At 45.5% G+C, this 26,426-nt stretch overlaps 1 protein-coding gene across 1 annotated transcript in view; it reads right to left on the reverse strand.

Annotated features, from left to right (window-relative positions):
• Positions 1-26,426, reverse strand: part of KIF5C (kinesin family member 5C) — a 151,176-nt gene that overhangs the window by 44,590 nt on the left and 80,160 nt on the right. Inside the window, exons 11-14 of the mRNA XM_028508771.2 lie at positions 17,544-17,692; positions 7,765-7,940; positions 2,573-2,641; positions 666-872 (exon numbers count right to left, since the gene is read on the reverse strand). Of these exons, the coding sequence (XP_028364572.1) occupies positions 666-872; positions 2,573-2,641; positions 7,765-7,940; positions 17,544-17,692 (601 nt within the window). The remainder of the gene's footprint in view (positions 1-665; positions 873-2,572; positions 2,642-7,764; positions 7,941-17,543; positions 17,693-26,426) is intronic.

Below are 26,426 nucleotides of genomic sequence, written 5' to 3' on the forward strand. Positions count from 1 at the left end.
CACTGGGAGAATCGAAAACTTAGAAAATGTGAGACTGAAGCACTGGTTTAAAACAGGACAACAAACAAGCCAGCGCAGCTCCTTCCTGGGCTAGTACGAGAAGCTGCAGGAGGGACTGGATGTCACTGAGGAGGGCAGAGACACAAGGGCGCAACCCAGTGCCTTCCCCGGTCACCCACTGTCCCCTGCCGACACACCAATCTGAGATTTACTTACTGACAACGTCACAAATGCACAGGACACTAAATGCGTTATGTAAATCATCACTAATTCTCACTCCCTGAAAGAAGTATGCAATTATCGCCACTTTTACAAATAAGGGAACAAATACTCAAGACATTTAAATGTTTCAGCTAAGGCCTAACAGTTGTAAAGTGAAAATCTGAACTAGGGTTTTTCTGGCTCCAATGTCTGCCCCCCCCCACCCCCACGGGTTTCCATGATGCACCCTGCTCTGAATACAAAAGAGCTGTGCCGTGCAGTTCTAGGATGTGTGGACAGAAGGCACTTAGACAAACTATTTCATTTATTGGAAGATTTCCGAGAATGCATCTTAGTCTAACACTGAAAAACCATTCGGCCAACTGTCTTCCTACACACAAATACGGGCATCAGCACAGGACTGACAGTGAGGAAGCCCCGCCCCCAGACACCAGTGCTCCCACCGTTTTCTGGGCCAGCTCATCTGTCAGCTGCTCGTTGGCTCTGGTCTTATCCTCCACCTCCTGGGACTTCTGGTCGTAATTGACAGCCAGCTCCTCCAAGGCCTGGAGAACTTCTTTCACCTCATCCTTAGCTGCCTCATTTTCAATCTGGAGACGCGTCAGCTCCTCTTGGATCTTCTCGTAGTCTCTTCTTGTGGAAGCTAAAAGCTGGGGACGTGAGATGGCATGGAACTGTGAACCTAATGATCAGATGTTTGTGTTCTGTTCCCTATCCAAAATAAAGTGATTTTAAAAAACAGATACAAGAAAACAAATTGGAAAAGCTTAAAATGACCAGAAAAACTACTATATATCTAGATGTTAAAATTTAAAATAGCACGTTTTTTCAAAAACCTGTTTCTCCTTTATTCTTCTCTCTCTCTCTCTCTCGCTCTCTTCCTCTCTCTCTCTCTCTCTCTTCCTTCTTTTTAGTTTAAAACTGCATAGGCGTAAATAATTGATTATACATCAAAAATCATCACACTTCATAGCTGGCTGGCTATTCCACATGTTTAAAAAACTATGAGGGCAAATTATTTCTGAGGACAATAATAATACTTAGATGACTTTTTAATATCATCATCATTTCACATTGTAAACTGGTCAATTTCAGAGTCAACCAAAACAGAACAAAAGAGCAAGCATCAATTTTTCTTTATATTCATCATGGATGCAGAGCAGCATATACCCCAAACATAACACGAGTTAAAAAAGAATGACGGGCATGCAGATGCTTTCATTATCTCGGTGCCTGTTCTATTTTCTGATTCTCCTGTAATGAACAGATACTCGGCCTTGATGCCACAGAAAAAGGCAAGTATTAAGAGTTTTTCTTAACTGTGACAGAAAAGAAAGCTTATCAAACGCAATTGTACCAAGTTGGAAATGCAAAGGAATAGAATGGGAAGAAGAGGGCGGGAAACACTAAGCAAATGGAAGACTTGGCTATCGTTAAGAGGCAAATCAATTAAATGTGGCTCATCTCACTGAAAAGGCACACAGGACCTCCCTGCCAAGGGAAGGATCTGGACAGTGGGCACAGTCCTTGTCCTGGAGAGATGAAGGGGAATGAAGAGGAAAAGGAAGGAAATGGTTATTTAAAAAGTTATGTCTATGGGAGGGCTGGAAGTGGGGACATGAACCCAAGCCACCTGCTATAATTTCATCACATGATCCAATCCATAGCATTTAGCCACAAGGCAGAAAGTATCCTAAAGCACAAAAGAAAAAAAAATATGTTTGATAGATTGTCTGCCTTTTCTTTGCTTAGGCTCCTGTTTGTAAAATACTTGGCAAAACACAATGCAATAAAGACCCTTACAGGAGAACTGAATGCCACTGGGGAGACTGAAAACAATTTGCCTCCTTTTTATTGTATCACATATACATGCATGCAGCATTTGGACCCCTTTGCTCTCCGCTTTCCCTTCTTCTACCTTCTAATTTTCATTTGTTTGTTTTTCCTACAAGACAGCACGAGAACATGGTGTGTATCCAATGCCTGAGTCCACTGATCTGCAACGCTGGAAAGGGCTAAAATGGCAGAAAACAGGAGTGCCGAGCACTGGGTGTGAGGAGGCAGGACCACCCTTGTCCCGCCACTGAGCTCCTCTGTCTCGTCTCTTCAAACACTAAGCGCAGCGACCAGCTACGCACTCTGAGTCCCAAGGCTCTACAAAGTCACACATTTATTTTCTAAATTCAAGCAAAGTCTGCTTTTAATAGGCATTGAAAAGAAATCTATCAAGAAATTTCCACATGATTCAGTGATTTTGAAAAAATTCTTTGCAAATTAAATTTCTGAGACAAACATCAACAACAGAGAGTAATAAAAGAACTTCATAAAAAAAATTTATTGCAAACTTTACCTCATCCTGATCCAACATCTGCTGCTTTAGCTTTTCAGCCAGCTGGCTCTGCTGGTTAATTTCATCATCCTGAAATGAAACATCATGTTTAATTCTTTTTGGTTAGTTATGTCATTTTAGATATCCTGGTTTCCCAAGATGGTCGGATACCAGGATGCCAGCTGTGAGCTTCCCAATAAAAGGAAGGGAGTGGTGTGGTGCTTCCCCACATAGGGGAGACTGGTTTTGGGATCTTGATTTTGCTAAAACATCTCTCACCCACCTTTGTCAGCAGATGAACCATCTGGGTACTCTGGAAAATATGTCCCACACATTTAACTCAATCCCTGCTCTTCTAGAAATCAGAGAGCCAGGGCTTGGGAACTGAAAGGAAACTCTGAGATCTCTCTCCCAATTCCAAGATGTTAACAGTGAATTCCAGGCTCAAAAAATAAGGCAATTTCTAACCATCTGCGCTATAATATATTCATGCCCCAAATCCTGTCAAATACATCAGTGACCAGGAATGTTGGCACGTGATATGTAGGAGAGACCAGTATTTCTACTTCAAACCTCTTACTTAGATGGGAAAATCACTTACTAGAGAATTAATCTTTGCCATGAGCAGACCTCCCGCTTGACCAGAAGTTAATGTTCTTAACCAGTTTGAAAGAAAAACAACAACAACAACAACAACAACAACAAAATCCACAGAAGCTGGGGACAGAGCAACGCTGATTCTCAGTCACTGCCGCCCACAGGCACACGTTCTCCTTGCCCTCACTCTCCAGTACCAGGTGCTGCAGCCACAAGCCAGGGCTGCCAGGCTTCCACTGCCCACGGGGGCGTCTCTGCCTGTCCCCCGACACATCCACCCAGAGTATGCACAGCGGCAGGCAGGCAGGGGACACTCAGCTGCGTGAGGCTCAGTGTTCGCAACAGATACTCTCATGAGTTCAAAGGCCCACTTGGAGCATAGCCTGCGAGAGCGGCAAGTTATCTGCATAGGTGCCTCTCTCCCTTGCGAACAGTGGAGAGTCCTGTTTGATGACACTTCTAGGGTCTAAACCCCAAGCAGAGTCAGATTCAGGTCAGTGTTGTGGGGTCCCTCTTTGTGCCAGGTGCTGCCCAGGTGGTTTCATCAGCAGCCCATAAAAAAAAAGGAAAGGGAAAAGGAAAGAAAGGGAAAAAATAGAATAGAAAAGAAAAAAAACAACAGAAAAACCTACACTGTGCTTCCCACCTTTGCTGGAAGGGAGGGGAGGGCTAACTAAATTCTAGGGCCTAGTCAGCAAACCTTATTAGCAAAACCTCAGCTGCCCATGGGATATTCTCCTGTCTGCCTGTCCCGTCTGTGCATTCACTTACTCAGATTAACGTGGTGTCACAACTAATGCTATTCACGGAGCAAGAAAATTCAAAAATCAGTAGGACACAATCTGTATCTCCTTTTCCTTTGCGTATCACATCTTTTGACCTTAATTCTCTCCTTAAGGACATCCTTTTTCTACTGAATATTCTACTTCAATGTTTCTTTAATCATTAAAAAATGAGTTGGACACAGGGATGTCCAACCTGAGGCCACATCAGCCTCAAGGTTGCCTTCAAAGGGCTGAATGTAATTTTAGGGCTGTATAAATGTAACTACTCCTTAACTAGGGGCAAGGAGCTCGGTGCTGCCACCGGGTAGAAACAAGGTGCTAGGCCGGATAAAACAAGGTAGAGGGCTGGATTCGGTCTGCGGGCCTTGTGTTTACCACCTGTGCTTTAATCATTCCCAAAATACTCATGACCTTCCTTCCCAAACCAGATTTCTGGCAGGAAAATTAGCGGAATTACACAAAAGTGAAACCACCAAAAGTGTATATCCACAACTAGGAGACTATTTTGCTGGACTTATGTTCTCTTCTACTTTGTAAACTTGGAATGTCTGCTACCAGGAACAATTCTGCGTTCTGTTTCCCAGCACATAAATACTAAACGACTTAACACAAAAGACTCAAGCAGTCTAACACCAGGAGTTGCCATCCTCCCCTGGGACTTGCATACAACAGTTACGTGTAACATAAATCACAAGAGAAGATGAACGGTGGAACGAGCACTTTGTTCTTGTCCTGCGTTCACGTTGAAGCCTGAGGACACAGGCTTCCGCCCTGACAGGCATCGAGGGGGATGACGCAATGGTTTCTGTGGTAATAGTGAGGAGCCAAGGGCCCCCATCCCCATCTGGGAAGCATGAAGAACAGGGATTTCATTATAAGGATATAAATCACTGTACCAGAGACATTTCCCAAACTACATTTATCCTTCATTAAGGCAACTGCTCTAAGGAAAGAGCATAGTCTACTATAGTTTTTAAATTTTTTTCAAAAAACTTTTAGAATAAGATGTGTTATTTTGTCTCTATTATTCAAGTACATCTCATACACCATGTTTACGCATGTTCACTCTGACGCTATTAAGACCTAGTCTATGCATAACAGACTTTAAAACCTTTTTCAGAAAATACTCTTGTACTTGAATTTTCTTATCCATGAAATAGCTGAGTTGTCCACAGGTCGCCTTTAATTATAAAGATGTTTTTGTTGCATGGTAATCAGTGAAATAAAGTTCAACTTATATTTTTATTTACACTTAACTCCTTTCTCATACACTCTCTCCAGTAGTAGTGCAAAGGTACTGGAGAGGTGCGGGGGAATAAGAGAAGCAGTGCTGACACTAGTTGGCTCATCTCACAACTCGGCTTTCAGCCTACCTGATACCACACACGACGTGGCTTCTCCCTTCAGCAAACAGAAAGGGAGAAGAGAGAAAGAAACTAATATTTATCAAGCACTGGCTATGCACTAACAACTTTTACTCTCCACTACAAACTTCTGAAGTAACAGATGGGATCCCCGTGTTGCAGATGAGAAAACACCTTAGCAGGGCAGGTCCCCAGCACAGGTCTCAGCAGGTTAAGTCACAGAACTGGCATTAAAGTACGTGGTTTTCCATCACACAGCACTGCCCTGGGAGAGCACTTGTCCTTAGACCCTCTGAGGGACAGCACAGAGGGACAGAGGGGGCGGTGCAGAAAGGCTGCACCGTCTCTTCCACCACATTCTGCACAGGTTTGTCCACCAGGGCTGACGTGCTCCTCACTTAAAGGCTGAGGTCAGAATGGGATGAGCCCTGGACTGGGAGTCGGAAGCTGTGTAACTCACTGCAGCTCAGCCACCTACAGGCAATGTGAACTTGGGTGAATCACATAAACAACCTGGCTAGTTTCTCATCTAGACCTAGGTACTTCCAGTTCTACCGCTAAATAATCTATGAAGGTACCATGTTCCAGCTCATGTATTCTCAAAGGTATCAAAACACCTACAGCATCAGAAGCATGAAGTACCTCCTAGAAGCCTTAAGAGGAGGGTAAATAAGAACGACAGCCGACAAGGCAGTCCATAGGGAGGGTTACTGAGGTCAAACCACTAGCTTTGGTGCCAATCTAAGGCTGAGGCTCTGGGCTCAGCCCTTTCCCAGATCTCTCAGCATCAGCCTATGGTGGGCCACAAATGCTCACCTTGGATATGTATGTGTAGTAGGGTTTTCAAGGCATAAGCTGAAGGTACATGAGTGATAAGACAGAAAATGTCCTAGGCTGGTCATTAGGAGGCAGAGACTCTGGGTCAGCTCTGCCAGCTACCAAATGAATACCCCCAGGGCATGGCATTGCATTACTCCGAGCTCAGTCCTCATTATTTCCTTTGGCCAGCTGGATTCAAAACTCTGAAGTCTTTTTCAAACCAATGAAATGCCTCATGCCACAAAGGTAAACGACCCCAATTCCAACCTATTCGTAAAGACTGTAGAACCAGGTTATCACTCCTCATCTAAGATTCTCTGAGGATTATTAAAAATGAAACCAAAAGTTCTAAAAGGAGAAAAAATTACAGTATGTTTAAACAACAGCATTTCTTTGGAGAAATAAAGAAATTGCCTATACTGTTGACTTATTTTCGATCTCCTTTTCACTTTTAGGGTTTGTGTAAAACACCTCGGAGACACAGAAGGATAACAGCAAGTCAAGTGCCTACAGGACAATCAACCCAGCTGTGACCACATGAATAGTGTACGAAACATGGCACCGAAAGGGGAGGAGGACCCCAATTCACCACTGTGGTTGCAACTCCCAGACTCATGAACTCAAGCTTCCTGAAGACACCCAGGCGCGATGCCCTCATAAAGGTGAAACCAGGCTCTGAGTTTTACTCACAAGAGAGGCCAGGGAGATTAACGGCAAAGTTAACATAACAAAGCTGTTTCATCCAAGCCAGAGGTGTCCCTGGGCACTCAGAGCTGAAGCACAGCAGAAAAGATTAAATCAGACTAAAAATATCAGCAACCTTGATGAAATGAAATGAAAGGATTTAGAATATTCCAAGGGCAGCATGCTAAGATCCCGTGAAACTTCAATTTCATTTCCTGTGCCTCTGGGATTCCTAACCTGACCTCCAACAGGGATGAATGAATGATACGCAATGTTCTCCAGTGCTCTTCAGTTTTCCTCTATTCCAATTTGTGCACTGACATGACTATCTGAGTCCCAAAAGTTTGCCATAAAAACAGACTCCCTAAGCAGCATGTTCAAACTACTTCATTCGTGAGTATGCCCCTGAAAACAGCTTTCCTGATAAGGTAGAGGTGCTCAGACCTCACCCCACTACGATGGGTCCCTCATCTAAGGACCTTAGAGCTACCTGATTAATGCACACACTGGAGTTTGAGGGCCCCACCCTTGTCTCTGTAGCTGGGACTACCATTGGAGTGGCACAGAGGTGAGAAATAGGCCCGGAGGGGGCATGGGGGAAGAAGGGAGAATGAAACAAAGGTCACGTACACTCCCACCCCTGAACCCCACCTCCCACGCAGTGATCAGCCCCAGTCCAGTTTCTAGAAGTAAGGACTGTCTGTCTACCCAGGCCAGCACTCCCCTCTTCCAGTCCAGTCTGCACGGAAGTTCCGTTCCACATGAGTCGAGTTCCCTCACTCTGCCCAATCAAGCACTCTGCCCAGTCGAGAGCTAGGGTAAAATCAGGAAGACAGACATAAACCTCAGCCTCAGCCCTACATCAGCGCCATAGAGCTTGAAGCTGCTTCTGGTCGGCAGTCCGGGACCTGCCACTTTTAGTGTTTGCGTACCAGAGTGAGGACTGTAATCTCTGGCTACGGACCTTATCATCCAGCAGTCTGTAGAGACTGGAGAATTCCTCGTCATACTTCTCCTTCTCCTCTGCAGAGATACCGGCCACAACAGGAGCAATATTGTCGATGATGGGGGTGTTATCACAGGGCTCCAGGGTCTTCTGGTCCTTAGCACTGACTTGTTCATCCTCAGGCACAGCTTCTCCTGGAACACACAGCCGAAAGGAGTTGGGTATTAAAGAAATTCAGCATGTAACCCTCCAGGAAGAGTTCCAAAAATAGTCACTCCCATGAAAAATACACAGAGGACACAATAAAGAACTGTGGTAGAGAACTGCGGTTTGTGTTCTTTCTATTTGACAAGAAAAGTCATAGTTAATTGACAAAGCTGGTTCTATCAACCACACAAGCTCTTAACTAATCCAACTTGCAGCAAAATGCAGAATTTGTTCTGCATACACTTTCCTTTTGAGGAACGTGCTGGGGCTTTACTAGAATCGTATTCTCTCTAGTGACTGATTCAAAGGGAAACAGACCTCTGAGGCATCCTAATTACCAATTAATTAGGTTACTACTTCACTAATAGAAGCAGCCGCATCAAGGAACAAATTTGCCATTGTTTAACAGAACACCGTCGGGGCCCACGTCCTCTGCACTCCAGCTCCCTGAATCGCGCGCAGGAAGCCAGGTGGCCACGGAGCCAGGAATTCTGACTGACACTGCACAAACCCACACGTCACTATCAACCACCCTCTCCTGCAGGGAGTCGGAATTAATTGGCTCTGCTGGAGAGTTCAAACAGAATAATTCCCTGTGATGTCGGGCTGTCCCAGCAAAGAAAACGCAGCCAATCTAGAATGTCACGCAGAGACGTTGCATACCACTTCGCATTCTGCAGCACAGTGCTGCTGGGCTTTTCGAAAGAAGCATTATTACCAAGTCTGACCAGGCAAACTGAGGAAAGAGGTAACGTTCTCAAGCTGGCCAACGACTATCCCCCCCCAGAAAATCACCTTGCAAAGACAGGCTGCCTCCAGAGGATTCTATGAAAACCCTGTGGCCCAGCTGAGCCTCTCAAATATCTTCTTGGAAAGCAGACCGGAACCTAACATACTTCCCCCGTCACAATGTTTACCATCAACTTCACACTCAGTGTGCTGCGACCACTGCGCGTTTGCACGTTCCAGGCTTCACTGCCCTTAGCCCATGAAGTGCATTTGGTGGAAATTTCTCAGGAACACTGCTCTGCGTCAGAGGGAAGTTCTCAAACAAACAAAAACAACAACAAAACCCGACAGACAGATCCTCACCCGCCGCCTCGTTAACGGTACATACCAGGCCTCAAAGAACCCCTCTGAACACGACCACCGTCTATATTTATCTCAGTGTAAACAGAACCATTTGTGAGGGGTGAGCTTGGCTGCTTAAGATTCCATTATCGAACTTGATAATCACAAACTGCCTTCATGTCAAATAAAATTAACACCCAGTGATGTCACTTTTGGATCACAGTTCCATCTCACGCAGAAGTTTGAAGCAGAACCTGGAATAAACTGTTACTTTGCTGAATACAATACTGAGCCAACACTTTTTCCTTCTAAAGCTCCACCAGACTGCACTATACTCAAACCCCTTCCTAAAATTATTGACCTGAGACAAAACCAAAATATCAGAGTAGCCTCTGAACTGAACCTGAACCAAATCAATATTTCATTCGGTTTCCCTTCCTGATTTAAAACGTCTATCAATAACCTCAGCGTACAGACTGAATTCCACCCAGCTAGAGTTATGTTCTCTGTGGTCTGCTAAATCCCTGGGCCATAAAAGCAATGCCGTGTTCTAGTTTGTAAGGATTTTTTTTTGCTTAAAAAAATATATATATCACACATATATACACATACACATCTTCTTATCATAGAGCATACACTAAAACTTGGAATTCCTCCTTCATCCCCACTTCCCAGTTCCATTCCTTCTCCAGACAAACCCACCACTGACACTTCAGTAAATGTCCTTTCCCTTCTGGGTCACGGCCGTATCTCCGATGTTTCAGTCCTGGCATATGAAACTTGTGAGCATGGCCACCTAGCGCAGTAGGACTTTGACCTTCCAGTTTAAGATGACGGTGAAATTCTTAGCTGTGCTAGACCACAACCCAGCCAGCCTGTGGTCATGCTGTCCGTAGGCCAACTCACCCCAAGTCCAGAGGTGAGATGCAAAAACACCTGGAACCCCTGTGTTCTGGGCTTGAAATGGCCAGAGTGGCAGTGATGTACCATGAGGCTGGTGTGAGCCAAGGGCTATCCAGTGCGCGTTTCAATTCGCCCATGCAGGCAGGAAGCAGAGGTGAAACCCCACAACCTGGTGGCAGGGAACCTGCTCTAACCAACGTCATGGGTTTCACTCCCCTTGAAGCTGCTCCCTTCTCCCACTGAGGAATTACAGCAGCACCAAGCGCCGAGGCCGACCCCAGAGGCCGTCCCCAACCGGGGAGTTTAACGAGCCAGCCAACGCTGACACGGGCACAGACTGCGTAGCATTTCCGGTGCTGTGGCCGGACCCGGAGCCACGAGGTCCTTCCACAAACCCACAGCCTGCTTCATCTCTTGGTCTGCTTTTTATAAAGGAGAGAAAATAATGCTTTTGTTCTACAGATTAATGAAAATGGTATATGTAAAAAACAAAAAGGTATCATTTGTTTGAAGTCTGTCTCTTAGCCCCTCCTCTCTCTGACCAGAAATCGTCAACTTTTTTCAGGCTTTGCAGATAAATTATTATTTTTAGTTATTCTGAAATTAATGTTTCTGTTATGAATTTATCACTTCATAATACCTTTGTGGTTAGAGTTCATATTCAAAAATAAAACACAAGATAGCTATGCAAGCCCCTTTCAGGTTTAATTTATTAAGACAATATTTGAAACCTACAGCAGACTTTCTGTTTCTCTTGAAGAATTCTCTGAATCAAAGCACCAACATGTCCCCCCACAAGCTACAGCTAAACAACGAGCTCTCCCCAGTATATTCTAAAGGTCAGGCAGTCAGGATAATTTTTTGCAGCAACCATTCGGGCCGAGAAGAACAAAGCAGCAACACGCAGGAACAAAAGCAGCAGGCGCCCGTGGGAGAGCACAGCCCCTGCCCAGAGAGGACCGAGGGCTGGCTTTCCCCAGCACCCCTGCCCTTCAAAGGACAAGAAAATGACTTCCAGGAGCGTCCCTGGTAACTACACCATCCGGCTCACAAACACGTCTGGGGACTGTAAATTCTCAACACCATGCACGACCTGACACCAGGCAATCTGTCTCCATGGCAATCTCACCACTTTAATCGAGAATATTCCCTGCACTGCAGACTGAATCTCTCGAGAAGCCCCCACGAGGTGATTACAGAGTAACTGATTGTAACAAGGAAGACAGCTGCAAACAAACCCCGAGAAATAATGCCCTAAAACCCGGGTGTGAGGGAACAGAAAAAGGATTACCAAATGAAGATGAGCATATATTTGTATTCTCCTTCTTTGCATTAGAAGCAAATTTCTCCCAGTGTAGCCCCTAGGCTGCATACCTGCTGTCTACAGGGAAAGAGCTTCTAATGTGGTAAAGCACCTGATTTTCTAGAACGAAAGCTTCCCCTCCCCTCTAACTAGAAACCTTCCCTTCTTTAAATCAGGATTCTGGCATTTCCTATTGTCAGTTGTAATTACCTTTAAGAACTAAAAGATTTGTGTGTACAGAGGAGCATTCACTTGGAGCACACCTATAAGACTTGCAGAGCATTTTAATTATAAAATGAAAACCCTCAGAGGGCATAAATAACATTTCTACAAAAAGTAGAAATCTGTCAATTACAATAAACAAGAATGACAGACTAATCAAAAATTCTCGTTAGGGTTATTAGTTAACTAAAACAGGCTTCTCGTTTTTGTGTTTCTTCAAAAAAAATAGAGAGAGAGTACACCATTAGACCGCCGGTAATTCATTAAAATTTCACACATGAAATAGCAACGAGCTAGTTATCCTTTTCATAAGTTGAGTCCCCAAACCCTCTGGAGGATCTAGAAAGGTAATTGCATTCTCCCTGCAACTCCAGGACCCAGATTTGCTGGGCACTCACAGCTTCCGCCAGAAACCACAGTAAATCTGGCAAAGAAGGTGCTTTCTTTTAATACCAATTAAACAGGCCCAGTGGCAGACCTAGTGGTAGGTAATTTCTATATCAAAGAAACTGAAAGGAAATCTTTAAGTTGCCAGATGGGTAAGAGCAGCTGGCTACAAGATGTCATTACATAAATGTGAGGTTAAAAAAAATCATTCCTTTATGGGATTATTTTGCACGCAAATAGCACCTTTCACCCTAGTTCCTAAATATATTGTAAGCAGCTTACGACATCCTCTGATCCCTTCTAGAGTAATTTTCTAGTAAACTGGTCACCCAGTACTCTGCACCCTCCTTACATTCCTGACTTCTTGAACAGGCCATAATATTCTTCTAGCGGTCAGGACTTCCATCAGTGTTCGGCTGTGCTCTCAAAAGAATCAAGAGAGCCTAACAAATTAGCCCTCTCAAATGAAATGCTAACTTCCGAGCATCTACTGCAGTAATCCAGGGGGGTGGGGGCGGCATCTTCTACATATTTAATGCTAAAGGAGCAAATCAAGTTCCAACCCCGGAGGCCGCACAGCTTCACAAAGCCCCAATCAGACCCAAGGTTACAGATTTAGCTCATTAGTGAATCAAGCCTGCTGGCCTGGCAGGTTTTAAATCTGGAGAACAAATCTGCTGGAGAGATTGCCGATTTTTCCATGCCTCCTCTGCCTGTGATGAAATAATTTTTTTGCATGACTTCAGCAGATGGGGTACATCTACATCTTCACTGTTACTGAACATTATATTTTATTCGAGACGCTGCAGTCATGCCCCATCGTCAGGTCATCTCTCTGCCCTCCTGACACTGGCATCCTCAGGGCCTCCTCTTCTGACATAAGCCCCAAAGTTATTGTTTTTCAAAGGGCAAAACTCAAAGACGTCTCCGAGGAGAGGGCCTGTGTGAAAGCTAACCTGGCAGTGGCAGGGAAGCTCGGGCCGCCCAGCCCCCTGAGCACCAGGACCACAGTCCTTCACCCCTCCCTCCCTGTCCTGCGTGGTCTTCTCCAGGGACTGCGGGGAACAGAGCCACAATTCACTCTGAATCCAACTGCCTAAGCCCATCCCCATTTCTGGGGTTGCTCACGCCCTTTCCACACAAAGGATCAACAAGCAACAGAACTGGAAAAAAAAATCTCATTTCTGACAACTGCCCATTGTATCTATCTGTCCTTAAGCAAGTAGGCTGCGCAAATTTCCATAAGGCTAAAGTTGCCAGCAGAGCCTTCAGATTTGAGAGAAGAGTGTCACTAGATTTCAGCCCACAAGATGTCACTAGCAGACAGTGGTGGGCATGTGTTGGTTTTCAGCCACTCAACATCCACTCTCTTAAAATCACCCCAACTTCCTTGGGAAGGAATTAGCCACCCCCCAATGATGGAAGTCTGGGACAGACAACACATCAGCGCCCTGCCCGTCCCCACAGAAAGCACAGCGCCCAGCACGGATCTCCCCTTCTCCCACAGGCCCCTGGGTCTCAGACATAACACAATGCGAGGACGAGGACGAGACACACGCACAGGGGGTTCACTCCAGGTGGGCCCCTTCATGAGCCCTGCCGATTTCCCCCAATGCCTGTGTCTCTGCAGCAGCCCCAGCCTCACGGTCTGACACTAGGCCCCAGTTCTTTTGGTTCTGGGAGTCATCCTAGCCTTCTAATGCCTACTCTTTCTGTTTAAGCCAGACAGGGTCAATTCCTATTGCATGCAACCCAGGGACCCTCAGTGGCACAGTGGGGAATAAAACAAGGAGAGTGGCTCTGTTCATTCCTTCTTTATAGAAGCAAGGTGTGGCCTCCCCTTAAGCCGCAGGCACATGCACTGAGCTGTCCTGCCTTAATCACAAGGGCAGAAATGAATTAGGCTTGGTGTAATGCGCACACTGTGAATCACAGGCCACATTCTGAGGATCCACATTCTGCTCTGCCCAGAGAAGACTGCCAGGTTTTCATTCTGCATAGCCCAGTAAGCTACAAGGGGTTGAAGAGGGTATGGGGGGACAGCCTATAGGCATATAACAGGGACAGTATTTCACAGCTTTTGACTGGCTCTGCATGGGGAATGCTCTCTCCCGTGCCACAGGCCCGTTACTGCCAACTATATCAGGCATACCTCCCTTCATGCATACACACTACCTGCCTGGACCCGATCTGCTGTTGAGGCGTCATCTTACTTTACCTTTCCTACTACTTTGTGCTCCTACCTCATTCTATAGCAAAAGCACAAGCACGCACGCGCACACACTTTTTTTCCTGCTACACTCCCTCTCTCTCACTTTCCTACAGCTGGAGAACAGCAGGGCAGCCAAACTTTTAAATTGTAAACACACCATGCAAGGAGAGAAATCCACTTCCCAGGGAAGAGCACATACTATTGATGATGCTCTTTTAATGTGTTCAGACCACAATACCCAGGAATCACTGAGGTGAACTAAGTAGCTGCTTCCTCCAAGTTGAGAACCAGCGTGCGTGTCAAATTTCAAAAGAACATTGGAACTATCCTGTCTCTTTGATTTTAGTGGAAGGTACTCCACCTATCAAATCCCAGTTCTCTAGTGGACACACACCAGCCATGCTTTCATGACTATGAGGACTTAGAACTAATACATAGGGACACTGCTGAGGTCCCCCTTCTTTTTGCATGTGGTCCCACCTAACTGGCTTAAACAAACCACTAGGACAAAGTGCAGGCCAAACAGACAATGGACAGAGAATGCACTTCAGGGTCAAGCTCCCTCTGCTCAGGTCCCAACTCTACCGATGACAGAGTCATCTCAGGAGAGTCTTCTAACCTGTCAAAACCACAGCTACCTGAGGATTAAACACCCAGCGTAAGAATAGAACAGAAAGGCTGGGCTTTTTGCTACATGTGTGATGTCTAGTTAATCCTTGAAATAGATCTTCACTCACAGCTGGTCAAGGGACTACTCCACCAACCCGAAATTTATATCACTAGAGTCGGTTTTCTACATTCAAGAACTCTGGCTTCCAGCTCTGGCAAGTGTGGCTCAGTGGATTGAGTGCCAGCCTCAGAACCAAAGGATCACCAGTTCAATTCCCAGTCAGGGCACATACCTGGGTTGTGGGCCCCTTACAGGTCCCCAGTAGGGGGGCGTGCGAGAGGCAACCACACATTAATGTTTCTCTCCCTCTCTTTCTCCTTCCCTTCCTCTCTCTCTAAAAAATTAAATAAATAAAATCTTAAAAAAAAAAAAAAAAGAACAACTTCGGCTTCCGGAAAAATCACCTTTAAAATGCATATGTTAGCTTGGAAGGAAAGGAGGGCTCTGCAGATCTCCCTTCTCCCATCAGTCACTCAGTGACTACATGGTAACAGGAGGTGAGTGTCTCCCTGTTCTCTTCTTCTCTATTCTCTCACTATAATCCACAGGGACCACCCCACCTATGCCCAAAACTGCTCCCTCTAGTTCAAGTAGCTCCTCTAATCTCTGGAACTTCAGACCTAACTTCTTATTTGATACTTTTACCTAGAATGTTCCACAGGCAACCCAGAGTCCCCTACTCATCTCCCTTGTCTCCAGTCTGGTTCTTCTCTGGTGCTTCCTTTCCCAGTGCATGGTTCTGCCCTCCACCCAATTCAGCAAGCCAGCACCCTGACACACTCTTTCCCCAGAACCAACTCGTAAACATGGCTGCCCCCACTCCACCCTGACCCCCACCTTGCACCTCCTATTTGGCCTATTTCACTCAGATCTGGTTCGATAGGTCGCTTGTTGGGGGAAACCATCACTGACGTCTTGTCAAGGTCAGGTCCCCCTGCTGTAATAACTTTTAGCACAGTATACCCTCCCTTTTTGGCATGTAGCGCAGACCAACATCACACGTTTCTAGATTCTGGCTGGAGTCTACTTCCCATTCCAGATTGTGGGCTCGTGAAGGCAGAGACATGTCCGACTGCTGACCCTTCAGCCTCCAGCACTGCCTTATGTTTACTTAACGTGCACTGATGGAAGGCCATCATGTGCCCGAAATCATACATTAGTTCCCCCAAGTTATGGAACTTAAAAAGGGGATATACAGGATCTCACCCTATAGGGCATGAACAACGGTGAATTTCTGAGTATATTTGCAAGGTGGTGGGACAAGCAATTAAAATGATGCCAAGTGCAAAGTCCAAGAGCAGGCGGAGAGCACCCAAAAGAGATGCGAGGCATAGGGTGAGTCAGGCGAACAGGGGAATGGGCAGACCCAGAGAACATAGCCGACTGAGGGAGGGAGGACTGGAAGATTAGAGCTTGGCAGGGCACAGGAAAGAAGAGAAAAAACAAGGTCTGTTGCCCACTCCACAGTATTTCTAAGGCCAGTCCTCCCTCCCTTTACCAAAAGGCTTTACTGAATGTTCCAGTCGCCCAGCAGAGAACTGACCCAAGAGGATCCCAGAAATAGAACAAAATTTCACATGGCTGCTCCCTGCTTTGCCAAGCATCCCTCCCCACTCTCCTACTCCTGCCAAATCACAAGGAATCATCCACCAGCCCCAGGTGCTGAGTTATTCAATTATTCTAGCAGCTTTCAAAACACATATGCAGCTAGAAAATCTCCCAAAAAGAAAAGAATCATGTTATTTAGGCTACTAGGTCATTTCTTGAACCTCTCTTGAATCCTGGTTTGTCATGTAATTAGTTTCAATTGAACAGCAGCTCCCTGACACCCCACCCTTCCTATCAAAAAGCCGTGGCAAACATAACCACAAGGCGATCTGCTGCTGACTCTCCAGTCTCAGACAGGCGGTTTGCCTCCTGACCCTGCACAGCAGCCCCCAGGCCCCTGCACTTACCCCGCACAGAGACCCGAGGCTGTGCCTGAAATCAACACTGAACACGGTAGCGGAGAATCCGGAGAACAATCTCCGACTCTCCACTATCCCCTGACACACATACCAACCTACCTTAATGCAGTTAAAAAAATAAAAATAAAAAAAGACTTCTACCTGCTGACTTCCACCACAATGCTAAAACAATTGAAATAATCTGTCAGCACTTAGATTTGGAAACCCCTCATCAACGCCTCACCCACAACCCACCCACCCTCTGCATGTCAGCTCTCTGAGATATGCTCTCCGAGAAGAAGAAACCAAAGAGAATGCTTTGGGGAAAAAGAAAAACTAGTCACGAAATGAGCCTTTAAGACTCCGTTTTAGCACCAGGCTTCTGCAGGAGCCCTCTATTTCTGGCTTGGAAGAAGCAGAGCATGAAGAAGAGTTGGGAAAAAAAACAGCAAATATCTATCAGAGGTGACTTTAACCTCGAATCAACTATAAAACTTGCAAAGGAGAGAATGGCATTTTTCACTTAATCACAGCAGTCTGAACCACAAAGTCTCGGGCACTGCCCTCTGACCCGCACATATGGCTTCCAGAGAGTGAATTACAGGAACAGACAGAGGGGCATCTCACTGGAAATAGATCAAGGCAATCTTGCCAATAGTCACTTGCCCACACTAAGAACAGACGTCAGACAAGTGACAGGCAGGGGTGGGGAGCTGTAAGCTAGGAATCGGAAAACCTCTGCTTGCTCACGCAGCTGTTGCAAGGCAGGACCCAGCTCCCCATCATCCCTCTTTCCCATGTGTCCCAGGAAGCCAACAGCCGTGGAAAACGAGAGCACATGCTCGTGCCTCCCTCTCCCTCTCCGTTCTCCCTCACCGTTTCTCCATCTGTTCAGCTCCATCTCCAGATGCTGGATAACATTCTTCAAAGTCTTGTTCTTCTCTTTCTCTTTTTCATATTTCTTCTTCCATTCTTCCGCTGTCAATTCCAGGTTCACAGAGACTGTATTCTTGATAGTCTTAGCCCTGAGGTTAAAAACGTAAGGGAAAGATTCTGAGCACACCTATTAGCATTAGCTAAATCGTAAATATATTCCTTTCGCATCAAAAGACTGGGGCCGGGAGAGCCAGAGGGATGCTGTGACTCTTCACCCACCGCCTTTCCCCTAGCTGTATTAACAGCACTGCTTACTCCTCAGGCTCCACACTCGCCTTTTCCTCTTCTCCTTTCCCTCTAGATTCAGTGGGTTTTCATTCAAATTGTCCCTCAGGGTCACCTCTTTCTCTGTTCGCCATCCCCATCTTGATCTGTGTTCTCAGGCCTGACCTACGGTTAGAGCCTTTTTTCAAATATTCACTATTCTCCTTCAAGCATCTTCATACCACTGCAGGATTCCTCTTCTTAAATAGTTTCTTTTCAATTCAATAAACATTTATGAAACACAGCATATACCAAGACAAATGAGACCAAGTCTCTGGCCACTTAGAGCTTGCAGCCTCTCCTACCAATAATACACACACTGAAATAACATAACCAACCGTTGCTCCCATGCCATCTAGAGTCATCCCTGATGTGCTGAACGTGTGTCCACACGTGCCTCCTGGGCCGGGGAGGGGGGCCCTGAACCGAGTGAGGCTGGCCAGGTGAAGCCGTGGCTCCCCACTGAGCACCCCCCATCACAGCCAATTTTTACCATGGAGGGATGGAGGGCCACCGTCCTCGGGTCATCCCATACCTCACGAAGGGCCAAAAATCGAGATTTTTGTGTCTCTCTGTTTATAACAATTTTTCAAAGTGTAAGACAAACAAACACATCTAAAACCACCAATTTGCCACTTCTAACACAGAGGTGGAGTGACCGGCTGGGGCACACGCTGGCGTGGGGGAGGGGACGATGCCAGAGTGGATGTCTGGATGGCAACGCAAGGGGGCAGCTGGCGCGAGCACAGGCACTGGCAGCTCCAGCTTTTCCTAACAGCGAAAGCCTGACTGGTTACGTGTAGAAGGAACACACACAGATACGTCAAATTAAAAAGAAAACTGACTATGGGAGAATTCCACTTACTCCTTTCTCTTTAAGAAGGTACACACTTCATTTAAAAGATGTGGGGCCCTGTTTCGCTCGCTGTGGACGTCCCGTTTCACACCCCTCCTTGTCCCCTCCTTGTCCCCTCCTCACCGGGCTCGGTCACACTTGCTAGCGCTACCTGACGTGCAGCCCTGCCAGTGGCTGCTGCCATCAGATGCCATGCTGGACAGGATTTCTATGCCAGTGAAAGAAGTCGTCAGTCCTCACCAGCGCCACAGATCTCATTCCAAAAATTAATTCCTAAAGCAGACAACTAAATAAGCCAGCTGTCAAAAGAGGAGTTACACGATTTCAATGGAAGACTCCATTTAAGAATTAGTTTAATTCTCCCTCGTTCACTGTAGCTTAAGGTTGCTGTCCCCAGAAGTGATTCAACTAATTTTTCAAACGGCGGCTATTTTATTACCACTTTAAAACCTCTGCCAGGCTGACGCTCTCACCGCGCCTCCTAGCATCCTCAGGCAGTGCCGTGGATGTTCCTCAGACACAAACACTGCAGCATCCATTCTCAACTTAGAGTGTCAGAAAGTGAAAAATAGCCCGTGGCTCTAAATGCTTGTGGACATTTAGGGGTGCACCTCGAGGTGACTAACCTTACTTTTTAAGTCATGAAGAGTCTCCTGATGTCTTCTAAGGATACTAGAAAGAGAGAAATAGAGACTCTCCACTGTACTCGGGCAGGTTTAGCCAGGAGCACATTTCAGTGAGCAGACCCAGCAGGGTTATCACCGGTGTGACTGGTCTTCATTTTCAAAGTTCTTTTTAGCTGTCCAGGAACTTATGTTTGTTCCACTTCTGTAGTAATCAGGGTCCCAGCAGGGACCAGATGGCCAACTCAAATGGTTTGACTTGGGAAGTTTAACAGAGACCTGGGAGGGGTGTTGGGAAATAACTCAAGACGATGCATACCCCGCATTAGCTATGGGGGCAGCTGTCACCACCCTTAGGCTGAAGGGGTCCTAGAGGGAGGGAGCGAAAGGAAGGCTGCCCCCAGGGAGCGGTGACCACCTTTAGCCTAGGGACATAACCAACCCAAAGTTATGGGAAAGAGGCAAGAAACTGATACCCTGACCCTATGCTCTTCTATCCTTCTGTCCATGTTCCTCCCCAACCGCTCAAACTTGACTGGAAGCCAGAGGCAAGGGAGACCATTGTACTTGCCCAGACCAGTCACTGCCCCAGGGCCCAGAGCGGAGCAGAGCAGGGACAGTATAGAAACAATCCAGGGGAGTGGAGCGAAGACAATCCAGCTCCTATTCGGAACAAAGAATGCAGGTGGGAAACCATGTCCCCTGCCACTGGCCTAGAATTCATTCATGCCTCTCTAGCCGCTAAAGGTAGAACATGAAGAAATCAGACAACATTGAGAGGGAAAGATGTTGATTCCCCTACAATTGATCTACAGATTTAAAATAGCTTCAAATAAAATCCCAGGAGGTTCAAATGTTGGTACAGAAACAAATTAGCAGATCCTGAAATATATTAGAGAAATGAAAAAAGTCAAGAAAAGCAAAGATAATTTTAAAGAACGAAGTTATAAAACGGAATACCAACACATTAGAAAATCACAGTAATTAAAACCAGTTTCAGAAACTCTAGAATAGAAATAGAATGGATTATCCAGAAACACACTCCACTATACAGTCATTTGACTTACAACAAAGGTGCCCATACAGTACAGTAGGAAAGAACAGTCCTTCCACTATACGGTACTGGGTGGAGTGACGACCTTTCTCCACTCCCCCAGTATCATATGAAAATTCTACTCTAGACAGGTCACACACATGTGTGAAAAGTAGAACAATAAAGCCTCTAAAGGAAAACAGGAAAATATCTTCTTCAAGACCTTGGAGTAAGCAAAGATTTCTTAAATAGGACATAAAAGAAAAAATAAAGTTGACTTCATTAAAATTTAAAAATCTCTCATTTAAAGTCAACATTAAAGAAGTTAAAACATAAGCCATAAAGTGGGAGAAGTTACACATAACACATACAAGGACTTAACCAGAATAACCGCTATAGATCAGTAAGGAAAAAAAGCAGACAAACAATGAAAAACTGGGCAAAAATTTGAACAGGCACTTCACACACACAAAAAGTGCCAAAAACACTTAAAAAACTAAACACATTTTTTGGCCAACACAATATATAACCAATAGAAATGATGACATTTGTTCACCCACAGATATGACAACAAACATCACAGTAACTTCATTTATTATAGCCTCAAAATGAAAACAAACCTACTCCATCAACAACAGAATGGATACGTATGTGCATGTTACAGCCATACAATGGAATACTGTAACTATTAAGAAAAAACTACTACTACTACACCTAACAAAGAACTGAATTTCAAAGATACAACATTGCCTATAAGAAGCCAGGTACAAGACAGTATTGAATGATTTTAATCACATGAAGTTCAAAAACAGGCAACAGTAATTTATGCTAAAAGAAGTTGTATGATACTTACCCTAGAGAGTTGGGTATTGACTAGGAGGATGCAAGGGAAAGCTTTCTAAGATGAGTGGTAGTTCATGTGTGTAGATACATGTAAAAATTTACTGAGTTGCACACTTAAGTTTATGCATTTTACTATAAGCATGTTATATTCAATTAAAAATAAGTTTAAAAAGGAAACTGATGAAGAAAGAAACCAAGTCAGATACAAGAATCTCTAGATCACAGAATAAGTGTAACTAAGAGTGATATTAAATTTCCATGTGTGGAGTTTTTTTTTAATTAAAAATTTTTTTTGAAAGATTCTATTTATTTATTTTTAGAGTGAGGGGAAAGGAGGGAGAAAGAGAGGGAGAGAAACATAGATGTGCGAGAGATACATCCATCAGTTGCCTCTCATGTGCCCCCAACTGGGGGTCTGGCCCACAACCCAGGCATATGCCCTGACTGGGAATCAAACCAGTGACCTTTCAGTTCACAGGCTGGTACTCAATCCATTGACCCACACCAGCCAGGGCTGGAGTTATAATAGAACAAATATTCTCTCATCTACAATCTTGAAACCACCTTGCAAAGTGAAATAGAGTGTCTCAGTCCCTTATTCCCATAAGAGACCTAGAGTAAAAGGATGTTGAACATCTATAATCCCTTTTGCTGTTAACCATAGACTTTAGGAAAATTTAGAGTAAAGAGCCTCATGATTAGGTTTTATCTAATGTTGCTACTCACAGGACCCTTTCGTCCTATGTGAAGGTTGCCATCAGTGTAGATTAGGTGGTGAGCGGCTGCTTTTTCACTTTGTCCACTTCAGAGCATGTCCAAGTGTCCTCCAGTTCTGACACTCTTTGCTCATTTATGTTGGAGTCTGCCATGGACTTGCTAGCTGTAATCACACCAAACAGCACTATATCTGGACTCTGTCCAAGCACAGCCTCTCAGCACGGACCCTGGGCACTCACCACTGCCCGTGGACACAGTGTGGGGACTTGTGAGCACGTGCACATACACACTGCCCAGCCTTGATTCCAAAAGAGTTTCAGGCTCACAAGGAAACATAAAAATCAATCGGGTAGCAGAAATTAAGAAATGTTTTTAATAATTTTGTCTAGCTGAATTTACATAGCAGCAATGACACCGCCTAGCCCTGTAGTTCCAGGACACTATCTCCCTGACACAGGAAAACAAGCCAATAATCCACAGGGGCCTTACTCTGCCATGAACGTCTGCTCATGCATCATATTTATGAGTCAGTAGGTCAGTCTCACTGTGGTGACACTTGATTAATCCAATGTGACCTGATCACTCACAAAGGAGCATGAAAGTATCTTAGGTATTCATTCCCAAAGACCTTCAGGTTTTTCACCTAGAGGCGCCAAGCTGTTTATAGAAATGCCTATTCCACAGTTACAGTCAGAGCAGACTCTGAGTAAAATCCTAACCAAAGGCTACTTAGGAAAAGAACCTTAATTAATCTTAGGTTTATAACCTAACAGCAAGACCCATTTAGCACAAATGAGCCAATTCTTGAGGGTATAATTATCAGAGATCCATTTTGTAGTTTTCTTTGTCTCAGCCTGCTGCAGAAACACCACTTAAATAATATATAATCTAGGTCTGCCCCAGGTATCTTCTCCCAGTAGGGAGGGAACCAGGACCCAGTTTTTAAAAGACCCCAAAGCTAATGCATGTTAATCACCTTTGGAAAAGCTAGACCAAGCACAGCAGAGGTCACGGGACATCTTCCACCTAGATCCCCTTACAGAGACGGGTAAGCCGGAAAAGGATGGCCAGAGACATGCTCCACTCAGGAACAGAGGGAGGGAGACGTTGCTCCCCTGTCCCTGAGCAGCATTCTGTTACTCCTCCCAGCTCCTCTACGTGCCGCTGTCACTGACTGTGTAGCGCACACGTGCAGAAGCATGCGGCCAGGCTCCTAAGACGGCCTATCGAGCCCATGTCCACCACCTGGGTTAGGCCCCATACATGACGATGCTCCGTAGACATCCTTATAATCTGGTACCTGAATCAACCCTGTTGACAAAAAGTCCTAGAACCATTTGGTTCACATCACTCTACATCATGATAAATCCCACCTCCACTTAATGCCTCAGTAATTGCCTCTACTCATACTTTCTGGCCATAGTCAGTCCTAAATCACATACTGACTACGCATTATTGGAGTTTCTTCTAACCATCTTATCCTCCCTGGGGGGGCCAGGGAGACGTTTATTCCTTGTACTTCCCTATCTTCCTGTTTTCAGCATTTCCCTTTCCTCTCCAGGAGTTCAGGACAGTACTGGCATTTGAACAAGGAGCTCTAGACAATCCAATACTTTCGATGCATATGCTAAATCTATAATGTGTGATTCTGCACTGTGAATGGTGTGTCTAAGACAGAGAGAGACCCAGATCCTCCCACTGTGGGGTAGGGGGTAGGCAAGCATCCTTCTCTATCAGTCAGCGTTCCCCAGGGAAACAGAACCAATTGGATAGATATACGCAGATGATGGAGGAGTAGAGAGAGAGAGATACCATATATGTATCTATACACATATACATACATGTATATGTCCTATGATAGAAAAGATACACCTTACATTTCTTACATTTATCTATCTATCTAAAGAACTTGGCTCAGGTGATTGTAGAAACCAGCAGGTCTGGAAGGCATAGGCAGGCCACAGACTGGAAACTCCAGCAGGAATTGATACTGCTGTCTCAGGGCAGAATTTCTTCCCTAGGAAACCTTCATTTTTGACTGTAAGGCCTTCACCTGATTATATGAGGCCCACCTCTGTTATAGAGGGAAATACACCTTACATTTTTTAGGGTTTCTTTTAACTGAGGTAAGATTGGTTCCCAACATCATTCAAGTCTCAGGTGTGCGACACTCTAATTCACCATCTGCACGCTCCGTGTTGTGCTCACCACGCCACGGCCAACCCCCACCTCCGCTTCACCTTCCCTCCACCCCAACCCTCTGGTGACTGCTGATCTTTTGTCAGCCGCTAAGTTTGCTTTCTGTTTATTTTTTGTTGTTTATTCATTTGCTTTGTTTTTGTTTTATATTCCACATGAGTGAAATCGCACAATTTTTGTTCTTTTCCATCTGACTTATTTCACTTAGCGTAATACCATCAAGTTTCATCCTCGCAGTTGCAAACGGCAGGATCTCTGATGTGCTTTTACTTGGCGCCAACTGATGGCAGGTGTTAACCACGTCTATGAAATACCTTCATGCCAATACCCAGATCGGCATCTGATTAAATAACTGGGTCTACAGCCTGGGCAAGCAACACATCAACTGTCACACCTTTCATCTTGCCCCGAGTCCTCATTTGCAGGTAAAACCCCTACCTCCCTTCTGGGACCCCGACTGCTGGGAGGCACCCTCCCATTCGCTGCAATGGCCATTTTCCTGCCTGCCAGTGGGGGACGTAGGAACAGAGGAATTTTTATATTTCATCTTTTGAAAAGTTCTAGTCTCCCAAGAAACATTAAGAAGTGGCCAACCTGGATGGGAATCTGGTCTCTGGTTAACAAACCTCTGTCACCCTCAGTATCTCTCCCTTCCAGAGCAATGATGAACCCTAATGGTGTTTCAGCAACAGGCCCCACAAAAGGGTGATTTCGGTTTTTCCCATTGCCCATCACCAGTGCTCCCATTGGCCGAAGTGCTCACTCTAGCCCTGCAGGGGGCCTGTTATCATGCTCTGGTGACAGGGACTGTGCACGGGCCCACTCGGGCCTTTGGTTCTGCCTAATCCAGCTGCCACTAAACTGAGCATGCTACTAAAAAACAATGCACACATCAGAATAAAAGAAAGAATACTGCTTTCCCTGAATTATCGATTCTTATTTCACATACACATAAAGCCTTTAAATTATTCAGGCTGGATCCATCAAAAGTCTCCGTGTCAAAGACGTGCCGATTCTCTGCACGGACTGGCCCGCCCCCCAGCGCTCCCTTTCCCTCCTCACCACCCCACACGAAGGCACATTAAGTAGGCTTCCAAGATAATTGGGTGATTTCAGCTCATACTTTTAAAACTTATAAATATCCTTCTCGAATAGTGCTATAAAAGTACTTTGGAAGAGTAATTAAAGACTAAAAAATAAAACACTGGGAGCCAGAAGAGAAAAAGACCAACAAACGAGCTCTGATTCGAGCGCCCGACCCTCAGAGCAGGGAGCACGGGGAGCGTGCGTGCAGCCCTCCCATGGAGCCGGCGCTTTGACTCTCTGCCCTCCGGAAACCCAGCCGCTGCCTCCCCGACTGAATAAAAGCTCCTGAGAACACAGAAAATGGCTCCCACTTCTTTGCTAGCACAATGCCGGCATCCCGGGGACTAAAAGAGACAGGCCTGACCAAACGGGAGAGCCAGGATTCAGCACTGAAACCAAGAAAGAGCGCAGTGAATTTTTGCTTTACATTCCAGTGCCTCGTCTTGAGTCTTAGAGTGCTGACTAGGTAGGCTGCCCTCGGCCCCTGTACACTGTGCCTTGTTTCTCCTGCTTCAAAGGATATGCTATTGTTTTATTCAGAGCATCGGTGCAGTAAAGCCTAGCAACAAACATGGCCTTTCTCCCTGTACTTGAAAGACCGAGTAGGAGTAACTAAGGAATCTCACGCTGCCCTAAGGTTTGGCCATCCCTGCAACAAGAATATAATGAACACTCGTTACACTGAATTTGAGATGTGCCCAGCAGTCTTTTCAGAGTTCAAAGTGCTTAATCTCATTAGCTATCAGATGCCATGTCTAATCCGATGTTCAGACTCACGTCCACTGTGTAATTGGGTTCAATGAGTATATTTAACAACAAAGCAAGTATTGGCCCCATAAAGAAGTTAGGTTTCCTAGAAGAATCCATTAACCAACCCGAGATAGAAGGAAGGGAACAAAACTTCATACCTTTCTAAGTATGGGCTGGAAAACAAACCAGATCTGAACCCACCCAAACACCGGACACAACGGTGTCACACCTCAGCAAGTGCCCTACTGTTCCACGGAACCCTGCGTAGCACGCATTAGATTCATCCATCCATGCATCTGAGCAGCACTTCCTCACTGACCACCTAGTGTGTACTTGCTGTGCTGGGTGCTCACTGGGGCAGCGGATGTCAGTGATAAAGCCAGTCCCTGCCCTCACAGAGCCCAGTCTCCAGATGCCTCTGCTAAAAGACTATGGACCAACCTATTTCATTT

Source organism: Phyllostomus discolor, chromosome 4 (assembly GCF_004126475.2).
Source record: "Phyllostomus discolor isolate MPI-MPIP mPhyDis1 chromosome 4, mPhyDis1.pri.v3, whole genome shotgun sequence".
NCBI lineage: Eukaryota > Metazoa > Chordata > Mammalia > Chiroptera > Phyllostomidae > Phyllostomus > Phyllostomus discolor.